The sequence below is a fragment of the Equus quagga genome, chromosome 12 (genome assembly GCF_021613505.1).
Source record: "Equus quagga isolate Etosha38 chromosome 12, UCLA_HA_Equagga_1.0, whole genome shotgun sequence".
In the NCBI taxonomy this organism is placed as follows: domain Eukaryota; kingdom Metazoa; phylum Chordata; class Mammalia; order Perissodactyla; family Equidae; genus Equus; species Equus quagga.
Window position 1 is genome coordinate 9,379,683 of NC_060278.1, and position 27,522 is coordinate 9,407,204.

At 38.2% G+C, this 27,522-nt stretch overlaps 1 protein-coding gene across 1 annotated transcript in view; it reads right to left on the bottom strand.

Moving 5' to 3' along the window:
• The window catches only part of MYO3A (myosin IIIA), a 218,365-nt gene that overhangs the window by 164,489 nt on the left and 26,354 nt on the right, over positions 1-27,522 (bottom strand). Inside the window, exons 5-6 of the mRNA XM_046678079.1 lie at positions 15,569-15,673; positions 14,642-14,741 (exon numbers count right to left, since the gene is read on the bottom strand). Of these exons, the coding sequence (XP_046534035.1) occupies positions 14,642-14,741; positions 15,569-15,673 (205 nt within the window). The remainder of the gene's footprint in view (positions 1-14,641; positions 14,742-15,568; positions 15,674-27,522) is intronic.

Consider the following 27,522-nt stretch of genomic DNA (forward strand, 5'->3'; position numbering starts at 1 on the left):
TTCACACTCCTGCTCCTCACGCCGGGCCTGGTTACCTCTGGTTCTATAGTGCTGCTTCCCTTGACCTGTTCCCAACGTGATGGGTTCTACCCAAACCGTGGGCTTTCACTCTCTGAATTCCCTGTTTTGAAAAGTGCCTCCTGGGTATCACGTTTGGTTTAGGCTCCGGCTGTTTATCTTATAAGCCAAGTAGAACAAAGGCTCTAATTGAGATTTAAAACTGGATATATTTGATTCCTCCAAGATGGCATTTGACATTTACATGAAATTGAAAGGCCGTATTCAGGCAGTATGCTTTGGTTCCACGCTAACTGCATCTCGTAATGACCTACTCTGCGTACATATAAATCCTCCCCTAAACAGAATCCTTAACTATGGCCTTCAAATTTTGTCTTTAAAAATGATTATTTGACAGAAAAACTACCCTCACTAAATCATTTTTCAAATTCAAAGAAGATTATCTCATCTGTGCTTGAAGGTTCTTCCTTAAATATTTTCCAACAGATTATCTGAAGAACGGAATCAGCACTTAATATCACATTTCTCCAAAATACATCCTCTCTCTGCCTCTGCTCCAGGCATTTTTCCTTTCAGGAAAATTAAATTTAAATCTAAACATTTTATCTTCTTTTTCTATGAAATAAATGCAGAAATGATGAAGCTTGAATTTAATGATAGTATCAGAGTATAGTAATTGATATAAGTGGGAAAAGTAAGTAGATTTTAAAATTTGACTATAAATTTACTAAAATTTTTTCTAAAGGTTTCTAATTATTTATGAAAACAATTTAAATTATATTTGATCCTTGCTGGACATTTTTGTTTCAATTTCATAAAGATAGTTTAAAAATTCAAATGTCATTTAACTAAAATGTAAAAGGGAAGAAATAAAACCAAAATCAAGTAAAAAATCAAAAGTCTTGCTCCTGGCAAAAAAGCGACATTTTAGACTAATATGTGATACTATTTTCCTCTTTCTCCAGGAAGAAAAGATATGTCACTAGAATTGGCATTTTTTATCAAGTAGTCATGGACTGATGTCTGAATTTATAAACATGGAGGGCAGGCAAGGATGTTCCCTCCACACTCCGCAGGCAATAAAGATGGAAGGATTCTCTGAAGAGGTTTCTAGGGGTGTGGCATGTGACCCAAGGTAGAGCATTCAGACTCTTTTCTTGGAAATATGAATATCGAGTGGACACACTCAGGAAGGGAAGCATCTAGAGCTGAGTCAACCAATGGCAGGACTCTAAGCATTATCCCAGGGGATGCTGCTCCTGAGGTCCAGGGCTGCCATAGTTCTATTCTTAGGAGGCCAGACCACCCAGGTTCTCCCTTGATTTTGTAAGCCAGCCCGAGTCGTTTTCAGTATCCTTGCCTAAGTTGTCACAGTTAGTTTCTGTTGCTTACAACCAAGGAACCCTGACTAATACAAGTCCCTAATGATTTTACATATAGCAGAGCAAATTAACAAGGGTCATAGTCAATAATGAGTTTACAAAGCCTAAAAGTCACTAGGCTTTCCACTAACATGAAATCATATTACATTTATACATTTACACTACGTTTGGCCTCCAAACTCTTTAATCACACATCCTAATGAGAAATAATCCATCCAATAAGAAACTTTTGAGCATGCATACTCTATATAGACAGAGATAGACTATTCTCTAGTATTTACTAGCATATTAATATATACATTATGAAATAGATACATGAAGACAATTTTAAAGGATGAGATTTAAATAACTATAATAGAGGTACAAGCATTTCTTCTGCACTCCAATGATGTCTTGTAAACACCCTGGTATTGACACTCCCTTCAGAGACCACTGGTCTAAGGAGTATTTGGGTAACGAATTACAATGCTCTTGGAGGCTTATATATCATTTAGTGTCTTTTGGGATCCTGCAGAATGTTTTATGCCTGGTTTCTGCAAACAGACTAGAAACAAGAAAAATTCAGCTCAGAATGTGGAGAAGGAAAAACAAAGTCTCAAAATAAGTGAAAAAGGAAAAATGAAATTAGGTAGAATAAGAAGTCCTTGAATCTGAGAATATCAGATTATCACATTCAAATCAGGACACACAGCCAACTACGACAGAGTGACAGAGGAAAGCAGTCACCGAATTTCATGTTTGTTGAATGCTTCTGCAATGACTGTTAAACCTCAAGAGCATCTTACCTACACAACCAAATAGCTTCAGAGCTGAAAGGCAAGTGAATGGTCATAAAATCTAACCTGTTCATTTTCAGGTCAGTAAACTTCAGCCAGAGAGAAAAATGAGTTTCCTGAGGCCAATTGGCATTTTTACTTAGTATAAATTCTCCCAAGAAAAGTAACTAAGTAAGTAGAAAAATGCAAAACTCTATCAAAAATGATTGAAATAAGTTACTTTCAAAGGCAACAGGAATCCAAATTATGAGGTCAGTAGCCCTAGGAAGTAAAGAAGATTAGAAAAATCATCTTGTCCAGAGAGGAACTGATGGAATAAGTCACCAAGGTAAACAGTTACATAAGCATCTCAAGGGAGAAGATGCTAAAGGGTGGAAAATTCCAGGCAGAAAGTTGGGATAGCAAGAGGATACTGAAAGGAACAAGAGGCCAAAGAAAGACCAAGACTGAACAGAAAACAGGCTAGGAGGGAGGGCAAGAATTCATTACAAGTCAAAGCCACAAGGCATTAAGGAGGTTCATGTTAATAATTCTTTAGCCCTTTGCTTTCATTTCACTGCTGGGGAATTTTCACACTATTTGAGGCCCCTGCAATAGGGCTTCCTGGGCTGTTTGATGGCTGTGCAGCAACTCCATTCCCTATTGCATAACTCCTGTTTCTAGGGAGAAAAAGGTGCAGGCTTCACCCTTGTGGTCAGGAGTTCTCTTAGGGTCTTACAGAGTCAGAAGAAACATCAGATGTGTGCTTTCCAAAGTGGTTCAAACAGACCAGACGACTTCAGGGAACTCGATTTACCATACAGTAAACCCTTTGATATCTCAGAGCAAAGGGAAGAGCATGGGTTTGTTGTTGCTGTTGTTAAAAACAAAATACTGCAGGAATTAGAATTGAAGTGATAAGAATACAGAAATTTTGTAACAAGAAGGGGCCGTAGAATTTATTATACCATCTAATATCCTCATTTTGTAGATGAAGTTAATACAGTGTGATGGTTAATTTTATGTGTCAACTTGACTGGGCCTTGGCACCCATACATTTGGTCAAACATTATTCTGGATGTTTCTGCGAAGGTGTTTTTTGGATGAGGTTGACATTTAAATCAGTGGACTTTGAGTAAAACAGAATACCCTCCATAATGTGGATGGGCCTCATCCGATCAGTGAACGGCCTTAAGAGAACAGACTGACCTCCACTGGGCAAGAAGTGATTCTGCCAGTAGACTATCTTTGGACTTAAACCGCAACTCTTCCCTGGGTCTCCAGCCTGCCAGCCCACTCCATCAGATTTTGGACTCACCAAGCTCCACAACTGCATGAGGCAATTCCTTAAAATGAGTCTCTCTCTCTATATATATACACACTCATCCTGTTGGTTCTGTTTCTCTGGAGAACCCCAACTAGTATAGGTTTTGGTACTGAGAATGGATCTGGAGGAACAGAATCTTAAAGATGAGTTTTCTGAAGTGATGCTGGAGTCTCTAGAATTGGCTGTCTAATCTGATTAGATTTAAAGACACTTTTGGCTCTATTCCCAGTACTAAAAAGAGCACGGATAGTCCATGGCATGATGTGGCAACAGAGACACACAAAATATCAACAGTGGACATCTGTAATCAAACCCTTATAAGAGGCACAGTTTAGGGTGACCATGTATTTGCTACTTTTGAACATTTTTGTCAAACTAACGTGTAAAATGAGATTGGTTGGTTTCTTCTAAAGTCATTGGACAAAGTGTGGAAAGAAAGGGATGAGCTCAGGGATTCAAATCCCCAGCTCAAGGGCTGCATAACTGACCCGAAAGCTTCTGTGTCAGCCTTGAAAGAGACCCTTCTCTCCCGTAGCCACAGAGCTGAGACCACTGAAAACCACACCCAGAATCTCATCCTGCAAGCAACTGAATCACAATGCAAACTGAAATCCCAACCTCACAAGGTGTCTACTGTTAAAGTGAGGGCACTGACTGGGAAGGAATGGGATCCCGAAAACCAGAATATGGGCATATGCAAAGATCCTCTTGAAGCAACTTTGAACCCCTAAATGCTGATGAGTTGTCTTTGCCAGTAGACGCACCTCTCTATCCCCAGCTGAGGAGATTAACTTTGCATTACCTGAGAAAACTATAATAGCCTCCTCTGAGGTAGTTGCCTTACATGCTCATTCCCCTAGGACCCACCCCAACCACTTCTCTTTGCTTCTAAACCTATAACAAGACTCAAGTCTCTGCAGGATCCTAAAGAGGAGGTACAGTAGTACAGAGAACTACCTGATTTTCCTAACGTATACAGACAGAAATTCAGGGACTATGTGTGGGAATGGATATTAAGGGTGTGGGATAATGGTGAAAGGAACATAAACTTGGATCAGGCTGAAGTTCTGGAACAGGGTTCACCAAGCAGAGCCTTTGCATTTAATACTGCAGCCTGGGGAGCTAGAAAGGGCTCCACTAGTTTGTTTGGTTGGTTGGCTCAGACATGGACCAAAAAGCAGACCCCAGTAAATGAACTTGAAATGCCAGAACTACACTGGTTTACTCTAGACGAAGGGACTCAAAGGCTTAGGAAGTCATTTAAGACCTACTTACCCAACATGGTCTGGAGAACACACTTTCAACAAAACTGTGAGAAATAAATTTTTGAGGGGAGCCCCAGTATCCTCGTAGAGCTGTTATCACTCTTCCCTGTCAGCTAGGACTTACAATGAGAACTGATGCCACTGAACTGGAAAACCTAAATGCAATAGGAGTAACTGGGTCACAGAGTGGCAGGGGCCAAGTGGTGGCCCCCAACTGCCAAAGGCAAGGTGGGCATGATTACCATAACGGGCAGCAGAGTCAAAGCAGTAATCAGAGGAGGCTGACTTGCAGAGAGCTACGGTGTTGCCCAGTTAAGTTTGGTGTTCCTAGAAGTAAAACAAGCGAAGGCTACTAAATTATTACTTGATCTGTATACGCAAAATAGTCTTAAGTCAAGTGAACAAAATTCTAACTTGAATCATAAAAGGACAGTCATGGTCCCTCAATCAATTCCAAGATTTGAGCTAGTTTACAGATGCAGAACCCCTTTAATGAAGAGGAGGTTGGCCCCTTGAGGAAGGACGCCAGTACACTGCCAAAAATGTACACTGTTAATCTTTCTCTCAGGCTTTCCCAAACGGACATACGGCCTTTTACCAGGGTGACTGTGCTTTGGGTAAAAGGACATAATTAGACTTTCCAAGGATTACTGGACCCTAACTCTGAATTCGCACTAATTCCAAGAGACCCAAAATGTCACTATGCTCCTCCGGTCAGAGCAGGGGCTTACAGTGGGCAGGTGAGCCATGGCATTTTAGTTCAGGTCTGTCTCACAGTGGGCCTAGGCTTTTGTGTCATTGTTAATTCAGGAGACTGGAATAAATTGATGATTCTTCACTAGTTTGGAGTCACAAACCACTTAGTCTCATGAAAGCTTTAGATTTTCTCCTCAGGAAATTCATATTCACACAACGTTTTGCATAAAAGGGATATAAAAAATCTTCTGACATTCCTGTACTTAATATACCAAATGATATTCAAGGTTATCTCCAGCTTTAACATTCGATGAGTCTATAAGATGACACAAGGTAGCTGATTCTATGCAACCACCACTCCTATCAATACTAACGTGATTTCCCTTGAAAGTCTGCCCTTTCTCCAGTCCATCTGGCATTCCATCTTTCCCCTTCTTTAATACCCAGCTCACAGCTCATCAAGGAGACCATGTAGAGCTTTCTCTAAAGACATCAAGATCACGCTGCTCATTGTACTCTCCTTGGCTTTGGGCATATGAACTATGCGCCCAGGGCCGTCTGCACCATTTGATTCTGTATGACTTTGTATGTGTGTCTATATGTACAGGACTGGGCCTCACCTACAGAGAGGTGAGTCTATACGATACTCCTCATTCATAGTACACTATTATCACTGATCTCTTATCTTATGCTTTCGTTCCTTTTTCCCCCCATTCACCTCTCCCACTGTCCTGTCTCCTGCCCCACCATAAAAATCTTCCATTTACTTGAAGCTCTTCAGGAATCAAAATTTAAAGCTGCAGACTAAGATTATTTGGGTCTAGTCCAAAACACTTACTTTACAATAAGAAAAACTAAGTGGGCAAAGAGATAATTCTTAAAAAAATATAAGGAAAGTCCTCTTTGGTTCACCTAAAGTTATCAGATCATGGAAAAGCACACTTGGTAGATTTTATTAAAATCTTTACAGCTGCATTGAGCTATTAGTTTGTTTTTGTGCTAAGTAAATCCCTAGACATAAAGTTTTCTTTTATCTGTTGCTAAATAAAAACTCTTTCAAAACGTCTTAAATCCATTCTTATCTTCGTAATATAATTTTTTGGAGTACTTTAGTTATGCAATTTAATTTCAACAATACAAAAGTAAAATTTTGAACATCTTATCTCAGAATATAGGGCAGGGCACATCAATAAGAAAAAAATGTTCTCTAGAAAATCTACTTACCTCTCTGTTACCATAGCCTTCTTTAAAAAAATCTTTCTTTATCTACAGTTTCTTGCAGACTAGGAAGGCCCAGGTAGCCTTGCTTGTACCACATCAGCCCATCCCCCTGCCATAGTTGATTGGAGCAAAAGGGGCTATCTGATCCAGCCCCTCCAACAGAGGTCCCTCTCCCATTGCAAATTCCTTTTGATTTGAGGTGCTAAAAGTCTGGGTCGGTCAGCTATTGGCTGGGACTCATAAAGTCATATAGACTGGGAAAATTGAGGCTGATATTTTTGAGTCGACTTGATGGGCAACATGAAAATTCCAGAGGCTGGTCTGGAGACAGTCAAAGAGAAAGAGAGAGGAGAGACCTTGCTCCTCCAGTGAGAGAGTAAGAGGCAGCAAGCAGTCGTGGTTCTTGCCTTCCATGCTCCCGTCTCAGCCCTGGTCCCCTGAGCCCTGTCTTTCGTATCTATGAGATTGCCTTCTGTATCTTTCTCTTTTCTGAAGTTAGTTTGGGTTTCTGGTCCTTCCAACTAAAAGACCCATGACTAAGACATACAACATTATCTATAACATTGAATAGCTTAATTCAACTTTGGAACACTTGAGTCTATAAGTTCAGCAGGAACCACAAAGCTCTAAAAGAAAGAGTCCATTTATTCATGGTTTTGCTTTATATAATGGAAGAATTATAGATTCTTTCCTTTCAAATAATGTAAAGGTCACCTCCCCAAAGTACAAAAATATATTCTGAGTAAAATATTAATTTTTTGTGTAGGTATGAAAATTCTGAAGCTCTACCAACATTTAAAAATGGTTCTTCCCTCTAGTTTTTTTTTCAACATATTATTTCTTTCTATAAAACACTACCTCTCAAATTTTTAAGATCTTCAATATATCTTTAGACATATATATTAATGTCTTCAGACTTCTACGCTAAGTCTCTAACTCCAATCCATAGTATAAAAAAAATTTTTTTGACAATTTCAAACTTAGAGAAAAGCAAGCAACAGAAGTACAAATAACTTTTTTTCTGGGACCAGGTGACAGTAAGTGGGCTCTATGCTCCTGCTTCACCCTCAAATACTTCAGTGTATAATTCAGTGTACAAACAGGGACATTCCCCTACATATCCACAACACAACTCATAAAATCAGGAAGCTGAACACTGATACATTTCTACCATCTAAACTTTAGACTTCATTCAAATTTCATCAATTGTCCCAACTAGGTCCTTACAGCAAAAGGATCCAATTCAGGATCATATGCTGCATTTCCTTGTCACGTCTTTTTAGTCTCCTTCAATCTGGAGGAGTTCTTAATCTTTCCTTAAATTTCATGACCTTGATCTTTCTTAAGATTTCAGGCCAGCTATATTGTAGAATGTTTCTAAATTTGGATTTGTCAAGATATTCCCTCATGATTATATTTTTGGTAGGAATATCAGAGAAGTGACACTGAGGTCTTCTCATTGCATGCTGTCAGGTGGTACATGATTTTCCTTTGTCCCTTTACTAGTTGTGTTCACTTTGATCACTTGATAAAGTTTGTGTCTGCCAGGCTTCTCCCCTATAAAATTTCTCTTTTTCCTTTGTAATTAAGCATTTTGTGGAGAGGTATTTTGAGACCACATAAATATCCTATTTTTAATCAAAACTTATCCCACTAGTTTTAGCATCCATTGAAACTTTGGTTGAATTAATTATTACTATGATGGTTGCCAAAGGATAATTTTTCAAATTCCATCATTCCTTCTATGTCATTAGTTGGCATTCTTCTGTAAGGAAAAGCTTTTGCTTCTTTCCATTCATTTATTTATGTATGTTAAGATGCAAGTATGGATTAATGGATTTCTATTTTATTCAACGGATTACCATCATTACCATCAGTATTATAATTATTTTACACTCAAATTGTCCCAGATTTGGGCAGTAAGAATTGCTTCAATTTGGCTACTGCGTTCTTTTGAAACGTCTCCATCATTCTTTGAACATTTCCTTACTTTTTGGCACAATAAGTTCCAGGCTTGTCTTGCATAGCCTTAAAATCAGCCTTTCCCCAAGAATCCTGGCTTCTTTTTTAGTTAAGAATTGTATTCAAAAACTAAGAGCTAGGTGCTTGTTGTGCTTGCTCTCGGGGCATCAATGCTTGCATGCCTTCTTGTGGAAATAGCTAGGTAACATGTACACACACACACACCACATACACTTTACATTATACGTCTTTTTACATTTGTTTCTATATATTGAAAACCATAAGTTCACATTGATACCTCCAATTCCACTTCGACACCATTGGCTTCAGTGTTCTCCTTTTCCATATTTGTAATTCTTCCCAGTAAGAAACCTGGTTCCCATTGTCCTCAGTAAATTTAGTCCCCTTTATGTAACCAATCTCTTGTCTCCATCTTGACTCCTACTCAGGCACTGACAACCCATATGTGGTCACCACCATCCCCCTGTACAGATGTTCTCCTTGTCCCACTTTGGGGACTCAGCACCCCATGCTCAGCCACCGCTACCACCACTGTCGCTGCATGGACACCTTCCTTACTGGTCTCAGGCTCCAAACCACGTGCTGAGCTGCACTCCCCCACTCCCATGCGTGCTTGGCCCCACCTAACAGCTTTTGTTCTAAATTATCCAGAAAGAAAAAGGAATGAAGGGAACTTCATAGTTTTTAAGTTCAGGTGTAATTGCTTCACTTGATGCTAAAAACGGGGTTATTAATAAATAAATCACAACTTCTCTTTGACCTACATTACTCATTGGGGATTTGATCTAAAATTGGGCATGTGGGTAATAAGAAATTTAAAGCCATAAAATACCCTGTCATAAGAACGATGTCTAAATAAATCACAAAAAGTACATTCTGTACTTTGGTACTGAAATGTTAACTATCCTATTAGAAAAGAAGTTCCCCAGAGAGAGATCCATAGAAATGAGAACTGAGAACTGCCCTTTAAATTTAGCCTCTCTTTCATTTTGTATTCCAGATAAGGACTGCTTTTTCAAACATTAGTTGACTTGCCTAAAGGGGTTTATCTCCTGGGAGGTCATAGTATTTATTGGTTGATCGTATACCAATGACAGCTAATGTATTTCATTAATAATGTTTACAAGCTCACTTGTCTTTTTACTCTCTGAGGTGTCTGGTGGTTTTTTATAAAAGCATATTCCACTTAACAAAAACACAAAAGATTTTCTTAAAGGCTGTATTCCTAGTATTAACAAACTGAATTTTACTTTTAGTGTAATTAAGTAGCCTGATATTTTAAGTAATACTGAATTTACTATTTTTTGGTTTTTTGAAAAAGAAAGAGGCATCTGTTTCAGGAACTCAGATTTTCATATTTAGCAACTATTTACTATTTATAGAGTACCTACTATGTGTACGACACTGACTTAGAGGCTAAGTGAGAATATGATTTCATAGTGATGGTAATAGCTCAGATTTTTTAAATTATAAAGTGTCAGTAACTATACTAAATAGTTGACCCGTATCATCCCATCTACTCTTCACAGTAATCAGCCGTACGAGGTACAGACTTCTTTTTCACACCCGAAGATGAGCAGATAGACGTCCTGAGAGATTTTAAGCAACTTTCTTGAAGCCACACAGTTGTACGGAAAGTCCCACCTCCCATTCCTTCATTCATCCTAAAGTATTTACTGAGCACTTTCAATGTGCCAGTATCATGCTTGGTGCTAGGGACAAAGTGAGAGACCAGATAGAGACCCTGTGGTCATGAAGCTTACCGCTTAGCAGGGAAGGTGGTCAAATTAAACACAGGATTACAATCAAGTGCGACAACTGAGTGCCTATCAAAGTATAAGGCATTGGGGAGGCACTCAGCCAGGCAAACAGAAGTTAGCTGGGGCAGCAGTGGGAGCAGTTTCTATGCATGGAAAGCAGCATCATGTTTGTAACTGGTCACAAAATTTAATGACACTATACTTAGATAAGCAGAGAAATTGTAATTTCTTCAATTTCCCTGTAACTATTATGGTTTCTCTCTACCCTCCTACCCACTGGCTCAAGGGAAGTAAAGCTTAGTCAGACCCAACAAACCCATAAGTCCTTCTAGATAGAGTTCCGTCTCTCTTAGATAAAAGTGCTTGCTCCCTCTCTTACATGGCGTCCCTCCTCCTCTTTCTCTCCTGAAGATGGAACTGTCTGTACAGGAAGAGGGATGGCTTACAAACTTTGTGGCAGGGAGCAGAGAGAGGGTCCTCAGGCTTGGTGGGTTTCTAGCCTTTTGGACCATGTGCCTTTGTCTGCCTGGCTGCTAGGTGCCCCACTGGCCTCCCATGCTGGCATCTGCATCTGGTGAGCTCATGGTCTCTGCTCCTCATGCAGGCAGGGCTTCCTGAAGTTGCTCCTGGCAGAGGAAGGCTCAGATTGGCTCAAGCTGGAGCTGAGAACACTCTGAGGTCTGACTGTGACTCCTACTCAGACCTCGCCCAGGTGATCTACTCTATGCCTCACTGCCCCTCCCCAGCAGCCCCATCTAGAAACTCCCCAGCCATATTCTCAGTTACTTTTGGATTTCAGGAAACTAAGGGTAAGGGTGTGGGGAAAGTGAGAGTGAGTGCTTCCTCCACCTCCTCACTCTACATCTCCAGGTAACAAGGATGCAGCTGGACTGCGGCAGACTCTGCAGGGGCCTCCTCTGGACCGTGGAATGACAGTGAGGGAAGAGTGAGGGTAAGCGCTCCTTTCTGCCCTCATTGCCATCTTCACTTTTTAAAGCTCATCTCACTCTCCTACCTCCTTCTCTATATCTTCTTTCTATAATTACCTTAGAATCAGTAAGAATTTCCCTCTTCTTTCTGTTCTCTCTTACATGAAACCCTGTGGTTCATCCCCGCAAATTCTCTCTCCATGAGCTGAAGAGAAGACAAAACAACTTAGACAGTCCTTTCTTAAGAGATAGCCTAGGTCTTGCTACAGATTCCTATTTTGGAATGTTAAATACTATTACCTCAGTCATCTTCTTGCATTCCTTCTGGAACAAATCTTAATCTCCCCCCAGAGAGATGCCTCAGGCAGACTGGGGTGAAGACCATGTTCTTGGATAGGCAAAAGAGAAAAGCATGTGAATAAATTTCAAAGTACCTCCTCAATGACATGTGTAAGAGCCCTGACTGAGCGCGAGTGTGGCACCTTTACGGAACTGAAAGAGGTTGACCTCCCTAGTAGGTAATAGGAAGAGAGGGTACCTGCTGAGCACCAAGGGGTATTAAAAAGGCATCAATCGTTAAGTGCTCGCTCTGTGCCAGCACAGAAGGTCATAAGGCAAACCTCTCCCCAAGGTCTAGAGGAAGCCATTGAACAGAAATTGAGCAAGAGAGTGGCAGGACTAGACGTGCTTTCTGAAAGGTCCCTCTGGCTGCGGTGTGGAGGATGAACTGGCAGCAGGGCAGTGAGACTAGACGCAGGGAGTTCAGTAACGTGTAACTGCAGGTCCCTCAAAGATGACGATTAGACTAGGCAGGAACAATAAGGAGGAGTCTGGGGATGTCTAACAGAGAAAGAGAGCTTTGTGACTAGCTGTAGACGTGGGAGGGGAAGACCCAAGGATGAGCCGAAGATTTCTGGGTTGAGTAGATACTCGTGACTTTTCTAAGACACGAAACACTTGAGATTAAGCAGATTTCTGGGGATGGATGAGGGGGTGGGGTTCAATTTTGGACATTTTGAGGACTGGTGGCCATCCAAGTACAGATCGTCAGTATCTAATAATGAGCTTACCATATATTTTATGAGGTGAGAAATTCAAATAAAATGTATTCTAAAACCCTTTCACCTAGCTTCAGCCTTCTCTGAAAATGTGATTTAAACATAAAACGAGGACAACGATTTTCAGTTTGATTCTGGAGTTTGTGGTTTATCACATCTTGTTCCTTCTGCCCTTGAGAAGTTTCACTATGCATGCACCTCCATCCTTGGGTTTTAATTCCTATGAAAACCTATGAATTATTTTAGGTGAACTGAATCCGTGTCCTCTTACCATGGAGGATAGAAATATAAGCGTTATCTTATATGCAAATAATATCATTTTAATATCAGATGCTGGGAACACATTTAATAGGCAACTGGATCTCTTTTCTAATTATTGCTGAAAGTGTATAAGTCAATTAATCTAAAACCAAAGCTCTCATTTTGTCAGCTTTCTAACTTACGACTGCTTTATAAAGATATCCTATAAAAGGTCCTTTATTTATTATCTAGGTATATGTTTATAATCTAGATTACTTTGGAATGTATCCCAAGAAGTTGCATTTCTCAAAGCTACTGGTTTACTGAGTCTTTCTTTCATGACTGAAGATGTTTACTTACACTGGTTTGAACAATTTTCAACCTAGGTTATACTTACTGTAGCCATTTTTTACAGCAACAGAATTATGAGACCTCAAGTTAAATATCAAGTTCACCATTTGGGTCTGTTAGAGTGGAGCCAAAATTATTTTCTGAGGAGAGTCATGGCCCTTCCTGTGGAGCAGCGAAGAGTGTTTGTTGTCACTGTTTTAAATGTCAAGCACAATTTCCTATTTGTACCCTAACCCAGCCAGATTGTTCAGACGCGCAGCTCTAAACTCCACTAGCAAGACACACTAGCTGCGTCCCAGATATTAATCAGGAATTCACGGTGAAACTCACTGCTGCTCAGTTGTTTGCAAAACTGAGGAAACAAAGGAAGATGCACAGCTGTTTGAAGGATATGTTACTCACCCATTCTTCTCTAGATGCTCTGAAATTCATTTCTCGCTTAAGCCAGATTCCTAGAGAGCTACATACTTAAATATTGAAACAACAGATTTCTAAAGTTAATCAATTAATCTTCCTAAGCTTCAGTTCCCAAAATGCAGGATGAAGGAAGATTCGTTCATTCAACTCTCACTCATTGAACTACCATCCCCAACGCAGTAGGTCTACAAAAGAAAAGACATATCCCACCTCTCAAAGACCCTGTCTACGTGTATTTCTAAGTATCTTGATCTATCTCTAAAGACCAAATAGATAATTATAATTCTCTGTGATAAACACAAAAATGGAGAAACATGCAGGGTACAGAAGCACACGGAGGGAGACCTTACCCAGCGAGAGGGCAGGGGAAGAAGGGAAGAGGAGGAATGACTGAAGGACATTGAGATGTCTTAGAACAACGTCGTCCACTCACAGGACTAGAGTATTAGTTGGGATCAAATGAGAAGAGGTGCAGGAAAACACTGTCAAAACCAGTAAATAACTGCCCAGATGAAGGGTAGAGGTATCAACTCTGGTACCCCTGGCTATGACACAGAAACTCCAAATTGGTTTAGTAAATACGGAAATTTCTCTCACAGGACAAAAGGTCCAGAGATGGGGCTGGCTCCAAAGTTGGCGGATTTAGTGGCTCGATTATGTCATCAAAGACCCTCATTCTTCCAGTCTCTCAGCTCTGCCTTCCTCACAGTGGCCTTTCCACTCGGGATGGAACAACTCAGGGCAGACGGAGGCGGCTGTGCAGGTTCAGGCATCACAATAAGACACAGAGCGTCCAAGGAAGCAAGAGACCATCTTTGCCTGTGCCTCATTCTTAGGAAGGAAGAAATGTCCCCGAGACCTTTGAAGATTTTCCCCCATGTCTCAAAATCCCGGATTTGGGCACACGCCCATTTGTAAAGCAATCACTAGTAAGGGCTGTGGGATTACCACTGAAGCTTAGGGAAATCATCTGGGTGCTCTCTATCTTAGAGAATTAACCACACGTACAGTTACAGTGGACTTAGGGGCACAAGCTAGCTGACTTGACAAAAGTTTCTCTTTTTCCTGGGAATTTCTCATTTGCCAAATTTTCAAAAATCTCTGCACCTTCTTACTTCATTGAGATACCGTTTTTTCTCTACTTTCAATGCCTAGAAAGCAAGGCTGATGGAAAGCAATCAAATCACATCATACTACTCATTTTGCTGGCCAAACTCACACATTTCAAGCAAAACTTACCAAAATCTACAAGTTTAACTCCGCCTTCAGTGGTCAACAGGATGTTATTTCCTTTTACATCACGGTGGATAGTTTTGTTGTTATGCAAATGCTGAAGTCCCTAGAAGTGGGAAATATATAATAACTTTTTTTTTTTTTTTTTTTTGCTGAGGAAGATTTGCCCTGAGCTAAGATCTGTGCCAATCTGCCTCTACTTTATATGTGGGTTGCCACCACATCATGCCTGACAAGTGGTGTAGCTCCAAGCCCAGGATCCAAACCCATGAACCTAGGTCTCTGAAGAGGAGCGTGCCAAACTTAACCACTAGGCCACAGGGCTGTATATACAAGTCCCTATATGCAAGCATTTTATATAAAAGTCCCTATATACAAGGACTTCAAGAAAGCATCAAACAAAGGAACATTTTTCAGATGGATGCATTTCTGCAAAATCAACAGGAAATACATGTTAAAATTAACATTCAAACATTCTTAAATGTTTCACATTGAGTTAGTCAAATCAAAGTGCATCATTTCTACTTTGGATTACATAAAAATTCACAAAACCAGAGCATACTCTTTAGCTATTATCAAATATTTTATTAAAAATATATTGATCTCAATAGAAGAAAACATTCTACATACTGATTTAAAATAATGGCAAACAAAAACCTAACTATTAGTTCCAAATACACATTCTCTACCTTCATCAGAATCACAACGTCAGAAACACACTTAGGAGATGAGAACTCAGAGGTCTGTTGACAAAAGAAGGATAGATTTCTAAGGGAAAAACGGAATTAGTTATGCTAAACATTTCAGATTTTGCATATACCCTTGCATCAATAAATACTAATGTAGTGATATTTTTCTAAAAATAGGCTCCACATTTTTTATTTAACTAGAACTGCCTCATAATTAATGCACAAACAACTTAAATTGCCTTACCATTAGCGCTTCACGTAAAATGTAGGCAATTATGGGCTCACTCATTCTTTTGCCCTTCTTCAGAAATCCTTTCACAAGATCAGTCACTGAGCCTCCACTGCAGAGCTATAAAAGAATATTTCAAGATAGAAATGAAAACGGATATGACATTTTATGCTATAAAAGGTTTTCTCAAAAATTTTTTTTAAATTGTTCTACCAATTTTTTGTTTCAAATGATTACTCCCATCATCTTTATGGTTTCATAAATGAAATAAACATATAAACTTGCACTAGTGTACAATTAATTATTGGAACACAATTTTCATATGAGTTAATTTTTAGAAGAGAATTTAGAGGAGCACTGTGCTTGATTTTTAAATTCAAGGATAAGAATTATCATTCTACAAATTCTTCTCAAATTTTAGGATCTAGGGCTTAAAAGCATCCTTAATTTTTGATAGTTTAATTAATAGTGCAATAGTCTATGACCTCAATATATGGCTATATACTGTTATATATGTACATTAGTTTAAAAAACACACCTCCTTTCTAGCAAAATTTCAAAGGGCACTGAAGTAAGGACTAGCATCTTTTGCCTCTTCCTTCTGCACCCCCAAAAAGTAGGGGAATCTAAATGTAAAAAAAAGAGGGAGGAAAATGGTAAGAGAATCTTCATATACAGGTTTTCCAAAGTTAGGTAACACGAAATCCCAAAGAAAGCTTTTAAAGGAGCTGCATATTTGCAGAACAGAGAAATATTGATACCAGTAATGGAATATAAGATGGGAGAAAACTAGGTAAACAGTCCCAATGAAGCTTTGATCCCATGAGTACTTGATCTCCTGATCTCTGATCCTTAGCCTTTGCTATCAGCCCTCTCCTCCCAGGGTTCTTGTCTGTGGTCTCTCTGCCCCTTACCCTGACCCGCTAGGCCTCCTCTCCCACTCACCTTTGGTACCTGCCAGGGCCTGGGAACTATGAGTCATAATTTCCCTGACTCCACTGACCTAAACGGAGGCAGAGAAAGGAGGTGAGAGGAGGTATATTTCTAGCATCCTAGTTTGAAATACTGAAGACATTTTCCCCTAAACTTTTTCCTAACATGGTCATCAGATTTCGTTGGATGCCTGAACACTTCTGATATATTATGGATTAGATAATAACAGCTAAGATGTGTTAAGCACATACTTTGTGCCAGGCACATTTCTAATCCATTTACATGTCTTCTCTCTATTCTCACTACTCTCTGAAGTAGGTATTATTAACATCTCCATATTAAAGGTTGGGAAAGTCAGGCACAAAATGATAAAGTAACTTGGAAAAGATCACACAGTAGTGACAGGGCTAAGATACAGTTGGACAGTCTGATTGTAGAGTCGAGTCTTCACATTTAACCATGATACAACATAAAATATGCAACACCGAGTGAACCCTAACATAAACTATGGACTGGGTGATAATGATGTGTCAACACAGGTTCATCAGTTGTAACAAATGTACCACTCTGGTGGGGGATGTTGATAATGGGCGAGGCTACGCAAGTGTAGGGGCAGGGAGTATATGGGAAATCTCTGTACCTCCCTCTCAATTTTTCTGTGAATATAAACTACTCTAAAAAATTAATTCTTTTAAAAAACCCACAAAATGTACAATACAAAGAATGAACCCTAATGTAAACTATGGACTTCAGTCAACAATAATGTATCATTATTGGCTCACCCACTGTGACACATCTACCACACTAAATGGAAGATGTTAATAATAGGGAAAGGTGGGGGGAAGGTGGCTTCTGAGAACTCTCTGCACTTTCTGCTCAATGTTTCTGCAACCCAAAAACTTTTCAAAAAATAAAGTCTATTAATTAAAAAAAAAATCTATCCACCAATAGCAAGAATATAGGAAAAGGTCCTAAAATAACAATGAAGGGGCACACAAAATTAACCCAAGTTATGAAAGACTCCCTATAGAGTCTTCTCAGAAATTATCTAAACCATTCTACTCATGGTTGCATTTTATATCTAATACATTGTAACATAAGTGAGGAACTAACAGAGAAAATATTCTTGATATACATAAGTTTTCATTTAATAGCATTTTTGGTTAAGGAAAGATTTTTAGAGAAGTCATTCTTTATTCCTTTATATACAACAAATATTTATTGAATTGTTACCATGTGCACTGAAATAGGATGACTAAGACATGACTAGGACATGACTAGGACAGCTTCTGCTCTCAATAGGCTGACAATACAATCAGAACTGTGGTTTCCAAACAGGGACACATGGCAATGTTTGGAGATATTTTTGACTGTCAGGACTAAGGAGCTGCTGCCGGCATCTAGAAGTCAGGTGTGCTACTAAAAACGTGACACTGCACTGGACCATCTCCCACAGCAAAGAATCATTCAGGTCAAAATGTCCACAGTGCCAAGGTTGAAAGTAGAGAGATTAAAAAACAATCACCTAGATGAAATGTTAGGTCTTGAACTATAGTTTTGTGGATAAAATAATTCTGAGCAATTACTATATAATTTCACAGACAGACTGGTAACATCAAGTTGGGAAAAAAGGAAAGGTTTTAAACACAGGATAGACTCTGCCCTCATATATGTTGACAAGAGTTTTCTCCGGGTGGTTCTGGTGTATTCACTTTGGTTATAGTGTCTTCTGCAATGGAGAAGTGTACTTTGGGGGGCTGGGGAGATGGAGAATTCAATTTATCAACTTTGTTCTTAATGTTCACTGTTTTTTTTCTGTTTTGGTCATGCTCAGAAGAAAGGCTTTTCTCTAAATTAAGGTAATTAAAATGTTTTCCTATGTTTTCCTTTTCTAATCTTACCATTTTTGATACATTTTGTACTTAATTCACTTACAGTTTTTGAGATGTATAATATTTATTTTGTTCCAAATAGTCTGCTACCATTTGAGATGTCATCATTGCTATACACTAAATTCCAGCAAATACATAGGCCTTTCTATAGTTTATCTATTCAAGTCTTCTGATCTGTCTATTCTCATCAAGTTTTAAATTGTTTCAAACCCTGTAACTTTAGAGTTGGTTTATCAGGTAAAGGAAGTTATCTCTCATTAAATTCCCAAAATGTCTAGGCTCTTTTTGTACATTTACTTTTCTAGACAAAACTCAGAATCAGCTTCTCAAAGGAGAGAGGTATAAATAACTTGGATGATATAAAAAATAAAATTATTCAATAATGCAATTATTTCAAAAAGCATTTAAAAAAATGACCACTTATTGGTTGTAACTCTTTTAACAGTATGGAATGAAGCTAGAAATATTAATGACCAAAGTTTATAAAAGAAAAATCTTCCAAAGTGGGAAGGATTTTTATACCCTCCCCAAATTCTCAAATAATAGATGACAAAAAAATCAAAGCTCCAGTTTCTTAACATTTAGAATTCAATAGTTGCATTTCATACATACATAAATGTGGTGTTAGCAAAAATGTGAGAGTTTCCTTTTTATCACATAAAGTGCTGTAAAGGGCCCAGTGAAAACTGCTGGTAGAGTATCCTTCAGGTCACACTGTACTTGGAAAGGGATGAAGTGATTGAGGGGAAGAAAGAAGAAGATAGTGATGGGGGAATGATTGTCCCAACGAGCTATTATTTATAAAGCAGTACCTGGCATGGGAGATGTACCCAATAAACATCCATTCAATGTGTAAATGAACAAGCAAAGGAACATATTTATGAAAGTTGATGTTTGGCAAGTAATTGGAAGAAGACCTATCTACAGATAACTTAAATAATGGAGGAATTTGCAGAACAAGAGGTCCCAAGGCACTAGCTGATATGGTGGTAGGTTACAGAGGTTGACGGGTTTCTTTCTTCCCTTGGTGTCCAGCCTTCGGTAACAGGTCATGAAAAATGCTGAAGTGACTTTAAGTAGAGGAGCAACTAGACTGGGTATGGTAATCAGAGCAGATTTTGCTCTGAAAAATAATATTTTCTTATTTTTTTCCCTTTTGGACATATATTAATTGACCCGCTTGACTATGGTTGGGTCTGATGTTAGTGGAAATCATTGGGTGAGGCTTCACATGGACCTTTTCTGGGAGGAATCGAAGCTTTGAACAATTCCCTCTTCTTGGACCCTGCCCAACCTCTCCTGCACCTGGTCCCTGCAGGGAATAGCAAAGTTTATTTCTCCGGCTGCTACCTAAACAGGAACAGTGGTTTAATTTTCAGAATAGAAAAGTGTTTTCTGAATGAAACTTCAAGAAGAGTTAGGTTAAAAGGAAAAAGAAATGGGGGAGAGGGAAAATACAACAAATACGGAAATTATTAAACAGACCAAAGGTACCAAATCTCAATAAGCCACAAATTAATTTGTGGTTGGCCTCTTCCTAAAAAAGGAAAAAAAAAAAAAAAACCAAAGATGCTCAAAATGAGATCTGACCATGAATTTTCCAAATCCTCATTTAGAATCAGTGAAATTTCAAATATGATCTTGGGTGAAATTTACTTTTGCTCAGCTAGCATAAAATGCCTTTCCTAAGAAAATTTTTTAACTGAAGTATGTTTTTAAATGAATTTGAAGGACTAAAATATATATAATGAAATGCAAATGTTTTTGAATTAGGGAATAGACCATAAAAAATGAATATATGATTTCCCTTTAAGAAGAATTGCATCCATAGGAATGAGTTATGTGATATTTACACTTGCAATTCTTAAATCACCAAGATAGACTAAAAGGGGGATTTGTAACAGGAAATCTAAAAACCCTTAAGTATAGCTTTGCAACACAATGCTATAACAGGTCTTTAATGTTCTTTAATCAAATAAAATTGAAGTATAATTTTCTTAAAGCAGAGCTACACTAATCAAATAACAGAGCAGCACTGAAAATGAATTCTCTACTCAGGCTGTAGTCAAACATTTAAAAAAACCAACTTAAATAAAAAGGGATGATGTTCTATAAACAAATCATTACAACTAACTTCCAAAGACAGTCTTTATAAGTTTTCTAAATTTATTCAGTCGTTACTATGTTAGGAGAGAATATGATATTTTTACTCAAATTTCTGGAAAAAGACTAATTCCTGCAGTTGGCATTTCTGATTTTTGTTGTTTTTCAATTGTTTTTGTTTATTCTAAGAATGCTTTAAGGCCATTTGTTTAGTCTGACTCCATTCTGTGTGAGGCCACAAAAGCAGAAACTCTTATTTTCTAATATTCATTGTAGTTTTTACTTTGTTCATTTTATAAAAGTGCTATCAACATTCATGTTTGAGTCTTTTTGTAGAAGAAATAATAGCTGAAACTTCTCAAATTTGATGAAAAATATTAACCTATACATCCAAGAAGCTCAATGAACTCAAGTAGGACAAACACAAATAGATCCACAGCTAGTCACAGAAAATGAAAATGTTGAAAGTCTAATATAAAAGGACAATCTTGAAAGCAGCAGGAGAAAAACGAATTGTCACGTACAAGTGAATCTAATAAGATTAACTCTGACTTCTCATCAGAAAAAATGGAGGCCAGAAGAAAGAAGGATGACACATTCAAGGCTAAAGAAAGAAAGTGTCCACCAAGAATCTTATATCCAGCAAACCTATCTTTCAAAAATGAAGGAGAAATAAAGACATTCCCAGGTAAACAAAGCTGAGAGAATTCATTGCTAGTAGATCCACGTTATAAGAAATACTAAAGCCATTCTAAAGTCACTACCTGATAATTCCATTATCTTGGTTATTTCTGGGTCTGTTTCTATTGACTGATTTTTCCTCTGATAATGGGGTCACATTTTCCTGCTTCTTCACAAATCTAATAATTTTTATTGGATGCTGGACATTATTAATTTTACATTTGAATGTCTGAATTTTGTTGTGCTCCATTAACAACGTCGAATTCTGCTGTGGCCAGCAGTTAACTAACTTATGGACCAACATGAACCTTTCAAGCCTTGTTTTTGAACTTTTCAGAGCTGGGCTTAGAGGAGCTCTTATTCTAGGGCTAGTTCAACCCTTCCTCTAGTGCATAACCTTTCTAGGGGTCTCTACCGAATGCCTCAGATGTTCACCAAAGTTTCTCCATTTTGGTTGGTCAGAACTCAAGCACCTCTCAAATCTGCACAAACTCTGGTAGTTGTTCAGATGACAGCTTTTCAGTAATTCTTTCCCTAGCAACTGTTCTTTACCCAACTGCCTGAAATCCTTCCCTATACACATCCAGCTTGGTTTTCAGTCAAAGAATCAAGGAAATAATTATGCTTTCTTTCAGCCTAGCTCCCTCTTCTCTCTATATTGCAGCCACCACTGCCTTTGCAATATTTTCAGTTCAGCAAGATTGCTGTGATCTCCTTAGGAATGTCCTTATTGTGCCTGTGGTCTGGAAACTGCCTCCAAGAACAAAGATGAGGTGATTGTGGTGTTCCCCTCATTTATTTCCTTTCTCAATGTCCCAGTCCTAAGCAGTCTCTTTTCCAATGTTTGAAAAGTCTTGGGTTTTTAAAAATATATTTTATCCAGTTTTCTAGTTATTTATGACCCAACAACATGATGACACAAGTTACTGTCATGGCCAAAAACAGAAGTCCCAGATTATTTTTATGCACACTGAAATCTGAGAAGTTCTGAGTGTTTTCCAAACTCTCCTTTGATAAGAATCACCTTACTACTTGTTTAAAAGAATAGTTTCCAAGACCTCATTCCTGGAGTTTCCACTCCAGTGGGTTTGAAATGGGTGTGATTCTTATCATCAGAGTATTTGGAGGATATATTAAAGAATAAAGGTACCCAAACTATCCTTTGTTTTCAGGTGGCAGATTAAAGTATTACCTACTCGGACAGGCCTTCTTTGACTTCTCTTTTCATAAAAGGTCTTCTCTTTCATTCTTTATTAACATCACATTTAGATTCTTCATGGTACTAATAGAAATGTATAATTATTTAATTGATTTGTTTATTTACTTTTAAATTATCTTTCTCCACCATTAGAGTATAAGCCCCACGATGACAGAGTTTGTCTTGTTCCCTATAGAATGCCCAAAACCCACTAAAATGCCTGCCCCAAAGTAACAGATAAGTTTATGGAACTAATAAGTGACTGCATGAATAAGCTTCAGTTCTGTACACTTGTGCATGCACACACACAATGACAGAAGGCCATCGTTTCACGTGGCATGGAAGGTACCTCTTCAAAGTGTGCTATGTTTGACTTAATTTCAATAAAATACACTAATGGACCAAATTCTGCATTCCAATAAAATACCGATAAGATATTAATGAGAATGGCACCATCCTCTAATAGTTTCCTAATGTGTAGTTTCTTAATTTGTAAAATTTTCACATTATTTTGCTAATGTGTAAACTAGCAGCAGTATGTTTAAGGTATTATTGACATAGACTATAACTGACTCATTTAAGTATGCAGTTTGACGTATTTTGGTAATTGTATACAATTGTGTAACCACTAAATCAAGATATAAAAGTTCCCTCACCCTAAAATGTTTCACAATTCTTGGGAAAACACCATCGAATATTGGTAATGTTAGCAACAAGAAATCTATGATAAAAACAAAGAAAAGAACTTAGCAGAAATATTTTTATGTGTATGGTAAAAAAACTTAAATGGTAAAACATCTCAGGTCATCTCATATTTTTTCCCCTGAGGTAATACGGTAAACTGGAACCCCTATTCAGAGAGCAGATGCTTTTGCAGGCACTGAAGTACCATTAGGGAAGAAAGACATACAAGCCTTCAATATATTATTTATACATTTTCTGGGTTAGAAGCATATGAAGAAATACATTTAGACTGTTTTCCATCTTGCCATTTAAACAAAAAATAAAATGAAATGACTCTTAAGTAATTGACTGTCTTGTTCTGTTGCAAGTACACCAAATAACAGCCTTTTATATGAGAGCTGCGAATGGTTGTTCCAGCTCCAAGAACATGAAAGGAATCATCCTGTCAGTCTGCTCTCCCACTGCAATTGTGCACAGCGAAAGGAAGGCAGGAACAATGCACTGCTATTAGAGTAGCCCCGAAGCCCGGCCTCCCTCCTGCCCTGCTTCCCCGACCCCTCCCACACACAAGCCTGCAGCAGCCTCACGCCCCCTTCTGTGTACGTGCTGTCTCCAGGGCAGTAACATTAAAGGGTTAATAGCAGAACAAATAGAAACCACTAGTTCATTCTAACTCATTTTCTTTTTATCATCCTCTTTCCTTGCCTCATGACAGGTCTTATCTTACTAGATCTAAGTATAAAAACAGAATAGCCGACAATGCGTGACATATGAAAGTAGTATTTATGTCCATGAAAACCACTTCGATTACCTAAAACGTGCCTGTGAGAAACTTCATGACTATTTACTGAATTCTTGTGCTTCCAAACACCACCTGTAATTTCCAGTCTTTGATCTCTTGAAAGGCACATAATTTCAAAGAGAAAAATTGCTATAATTAGAAAGCAATGTCACTATTAAGAATGAACAAATCAGGGCCAATTCAGATAAAGAATAGAATGTATCACTGTGAAAGAGCAATTACAGCTAAGAGTGGATTATGAGGGAAAGGGTCTTGTCACAGGAGGATGTCCTAACTCTGAATTTCAGCTCCATTATGGCAGAGGACACACTAAGCAAATAGTCCCCAGGGCAGAAGACTGGAATCCTTACATAAATTAAAATGTGGCTGTTCACTCAACCAAAACGGGGGAAATTACAGTTAAATCTGTTTTTCCCTTTGTGTCCAGAAGTAGTAAATGCTTGATTCCAGACTGATTTAACTCAGTTTTGACTGGTTTTAGTCTCTCAGTTCAGTGAGAAGCATATGCAGAAACCTAACCAACTCTCACCTTCCCAGGTGTCCCTCCATGCTCGCTACTGACCCTCAACAGGAGACACGAGGAGTTCAAGGAGGCACAAAGCCAAAAGAAGGATCTACATTTTACTAAGCAGGTCAGTCAAGAGATGTGACAGCAATAGGCAGAAATTAATAGAAGTATGGTATTTCAAAATGAGGCACAAGTAAAAACAAAAATTAGTTCTCCGGCTATACCTACATCATTAAGAAAACCTAAAACATTCAGAGACAATAAAAACCCCATAGACGTTCTGTAAAAAAACCAAATCCGTTCCCACAGCAGAAAACTTGACCCTTCCTCTCATTAGATAGTTTTGTTACAAGTGTGTAACTGAAATTTCAGAGAGCTAGCAACTAGTGCTTTTTTACTAAAGCTGGCAACATTTAGAGCCTGAAAATGAACATGCAGAGACTTTAGAAGGAAGTCATTCCTAAACAGAGCCTTGCATATCATTCATGCTCAAAAGTTTATAGTATAACAAAATGAAGGAAAAATACAAAGGGCAAACACAGGAAAGAGAAAAACTGTATCAAAGTCAAAGAAATAATTCCACTAAATAATAGAGAAAATAGACTGCCAACAAGATCCAAGTGAACATTATTCTTCTTAGGATTTCAATTCTGGATTAAAATAAAAATAAAATAATTTTTCATGGTGAAAAGTCACTGGGCAGGAGTATTCTGAGCTGGTATCGCCCTCTCCATCTGCTGGGCTGATAACGAGGGGACGCTGATGGCTCACCCCTTCCGGGACACACCCTCTTTAGGTGCATACTCATTAGAAGCCTAGTGTTGTCAATATGACTCTCTGGATAACGTCGCACCCCTCTTTGGCCACCCCTTTGGTATCCTCATGCAAAATAATTTATTTGGACTTTATTACGATAAGAGGTATAATTAGCAGTCATTTTGTAGAATAATATATTGATGCCACAAGCCAATTTTCTGAAAGTGCCTCCAAAGCAGCACCTGCACCATTCATGTTTATAAATCAGGTAATTGTACATCTAGCCACTTATGTGTACATGCAATTAGTCTAATTTGCATATGCAAATCAATTATCTTATATAGAGTTTGCCAACTTCTTGCTTTCTTTACCTTTTTTCCCCACTTTGTAAGTTCAGAGATCAGATTTCTGAAATACTCTTTTAATAAACTACCATGTATTCTTTTTTCTCAAGCCGTTCAGGGATATTTCCAACACTTCCATCTGATAATAAAATACAAGAATAAAGTTCAAAGAAGCTGTTAGGTCTGTACTGATTCATTACATCAGGAAGCCGCTTTGCTCGTACTGAATGTTCCAAAATCATTTTAATCAGTCTTTTCTGTTCTCCCAAAAGAACATTTAACTATGATCAGGAGTCTCCAAGTCTCACCTAATTCCAAGTGATAATACTGAGAAATGACAATATAATTAGAATGGGGATTTGACAGGCATAAAAGACAATGATTGATCTCATTCAATATTTTTAAACTCTGGGCAAAGATTTATAGCTTGTGCCTTGCCCACTTAGGCCTACATTAGGCAGAATACCTAGGTGCCCATTCCAATGCTAATCTGCCACTGATTCTACACGGAGAAAAATTAAAGCTGCATTACTGAAAATGTTTTGAAGAATATAAAGATACAAGATTTTATTCAAGACTACACGAAAGATTTGCACAGCATTACATCTCAAACACACAAACACAAACATGAAAAAAAGCTCTTTAAAATTCTCCACTAATTTAAGGCAAACAGCTTAAGTTCATAATTTATATTTTACTACTTAGATAACTAAATTTAGATGAGTGAAAGTTTTGCTTGTTTTAATGTGACAACTAAAAATATAAAGCTATCTTAAACTAAACTGAGAAATACAAAGTAATCCTGAAATCAAAATAAACTGCCTATTTTTAAAGAACTCAACTAGTTATTGAAAAAAAATTTAAAACTTCTATAAAATAATATAATACACGGTCTCAGATTTTGAAAAGGTTCTTGAAAATACTATTATACAATTTTGAAAGGCTCTATGGTCCAATTAAAGGTGGCAGATTAAACATATAAATTTATTTCCTAACTCACGAATCTCCATTAAAATGCTAGTAAAGCAAGAAAAAAGTATAAACCACAGGAAAAAAGAGAACAGAAAAAGGAAAGAAGTGGACAAGAGATTTCAGTGAAATTTTTCAACCCGGAAAGCACATGACTCAGCAGTAAATGATTTAGCAATGGACACATTGCTAAAAGCCACAAGGAAAGTGCTAAGTAGGGCTATTTTGAGGTCACCTGAGCAGATGACCCCAGACAAGGCTCCAAAACAGTGAAAGTGGAGGTGGAGTTGGGAGAGAAGGGGTACAAGGCAAGGAATCCTTTGGAAATCGTCAATCAAAAGACTTGATACCCTCGTACCTCACATACAAAATATCAATATCCAGGAGCCTGCCGAAGCACTCCTCTCACACAGACACACACAAACACACAAACACACACACACACTTACACATGCAGGCAAGAGATTGGAGGTTTTGTTTCCTAGAGAAATTGAACTGAAGAGACAGAATTTGGTGACATCAGTACAGCAGATAATGGGAGTAAGGCACACACTGCTGTCCCACCAAGGGATCCAGGAAACGCTGGATTCCACCCAGGGGAGCAGCAGAGAGATATCAGAGGTCAGATGCAGGACTGACCTCCAGAACCGAGCCGGAGGATGGAGGGTTCCGGAAGTACAGATACCAACCCTGCCAAAATTCAGACTACAGATTACTAAACGGAAGAGCAGAGAAGCTCAGCCATACGTTTCCAGGTCCAGCAATCAACACATCAAAAGCACAGACCTGCTCAGAAGATGGTGGCACGACTAACCTGGATCTACATGATTATTGCTCTGTTTTATATGCCCTTTGGGTCTGCTTGCTTTTTATTAACCAAATGAATGTATTTATTTCAAAAAAGATAAAAATGATTAAGTTAAAAAAGAAAGGAAATACGTTAAACGTTAAGAGTGGTTCTTTTTATAGTTTCAAGTATTTTCTACAATGATGATCCATTATTTGTAGAACCATTTAAAAACCATAATAAAAAAATATAAGAGACACGATATAATTTATAAAGGATCATTGTGCCACTGCAGGAGAACCAATAGAACAT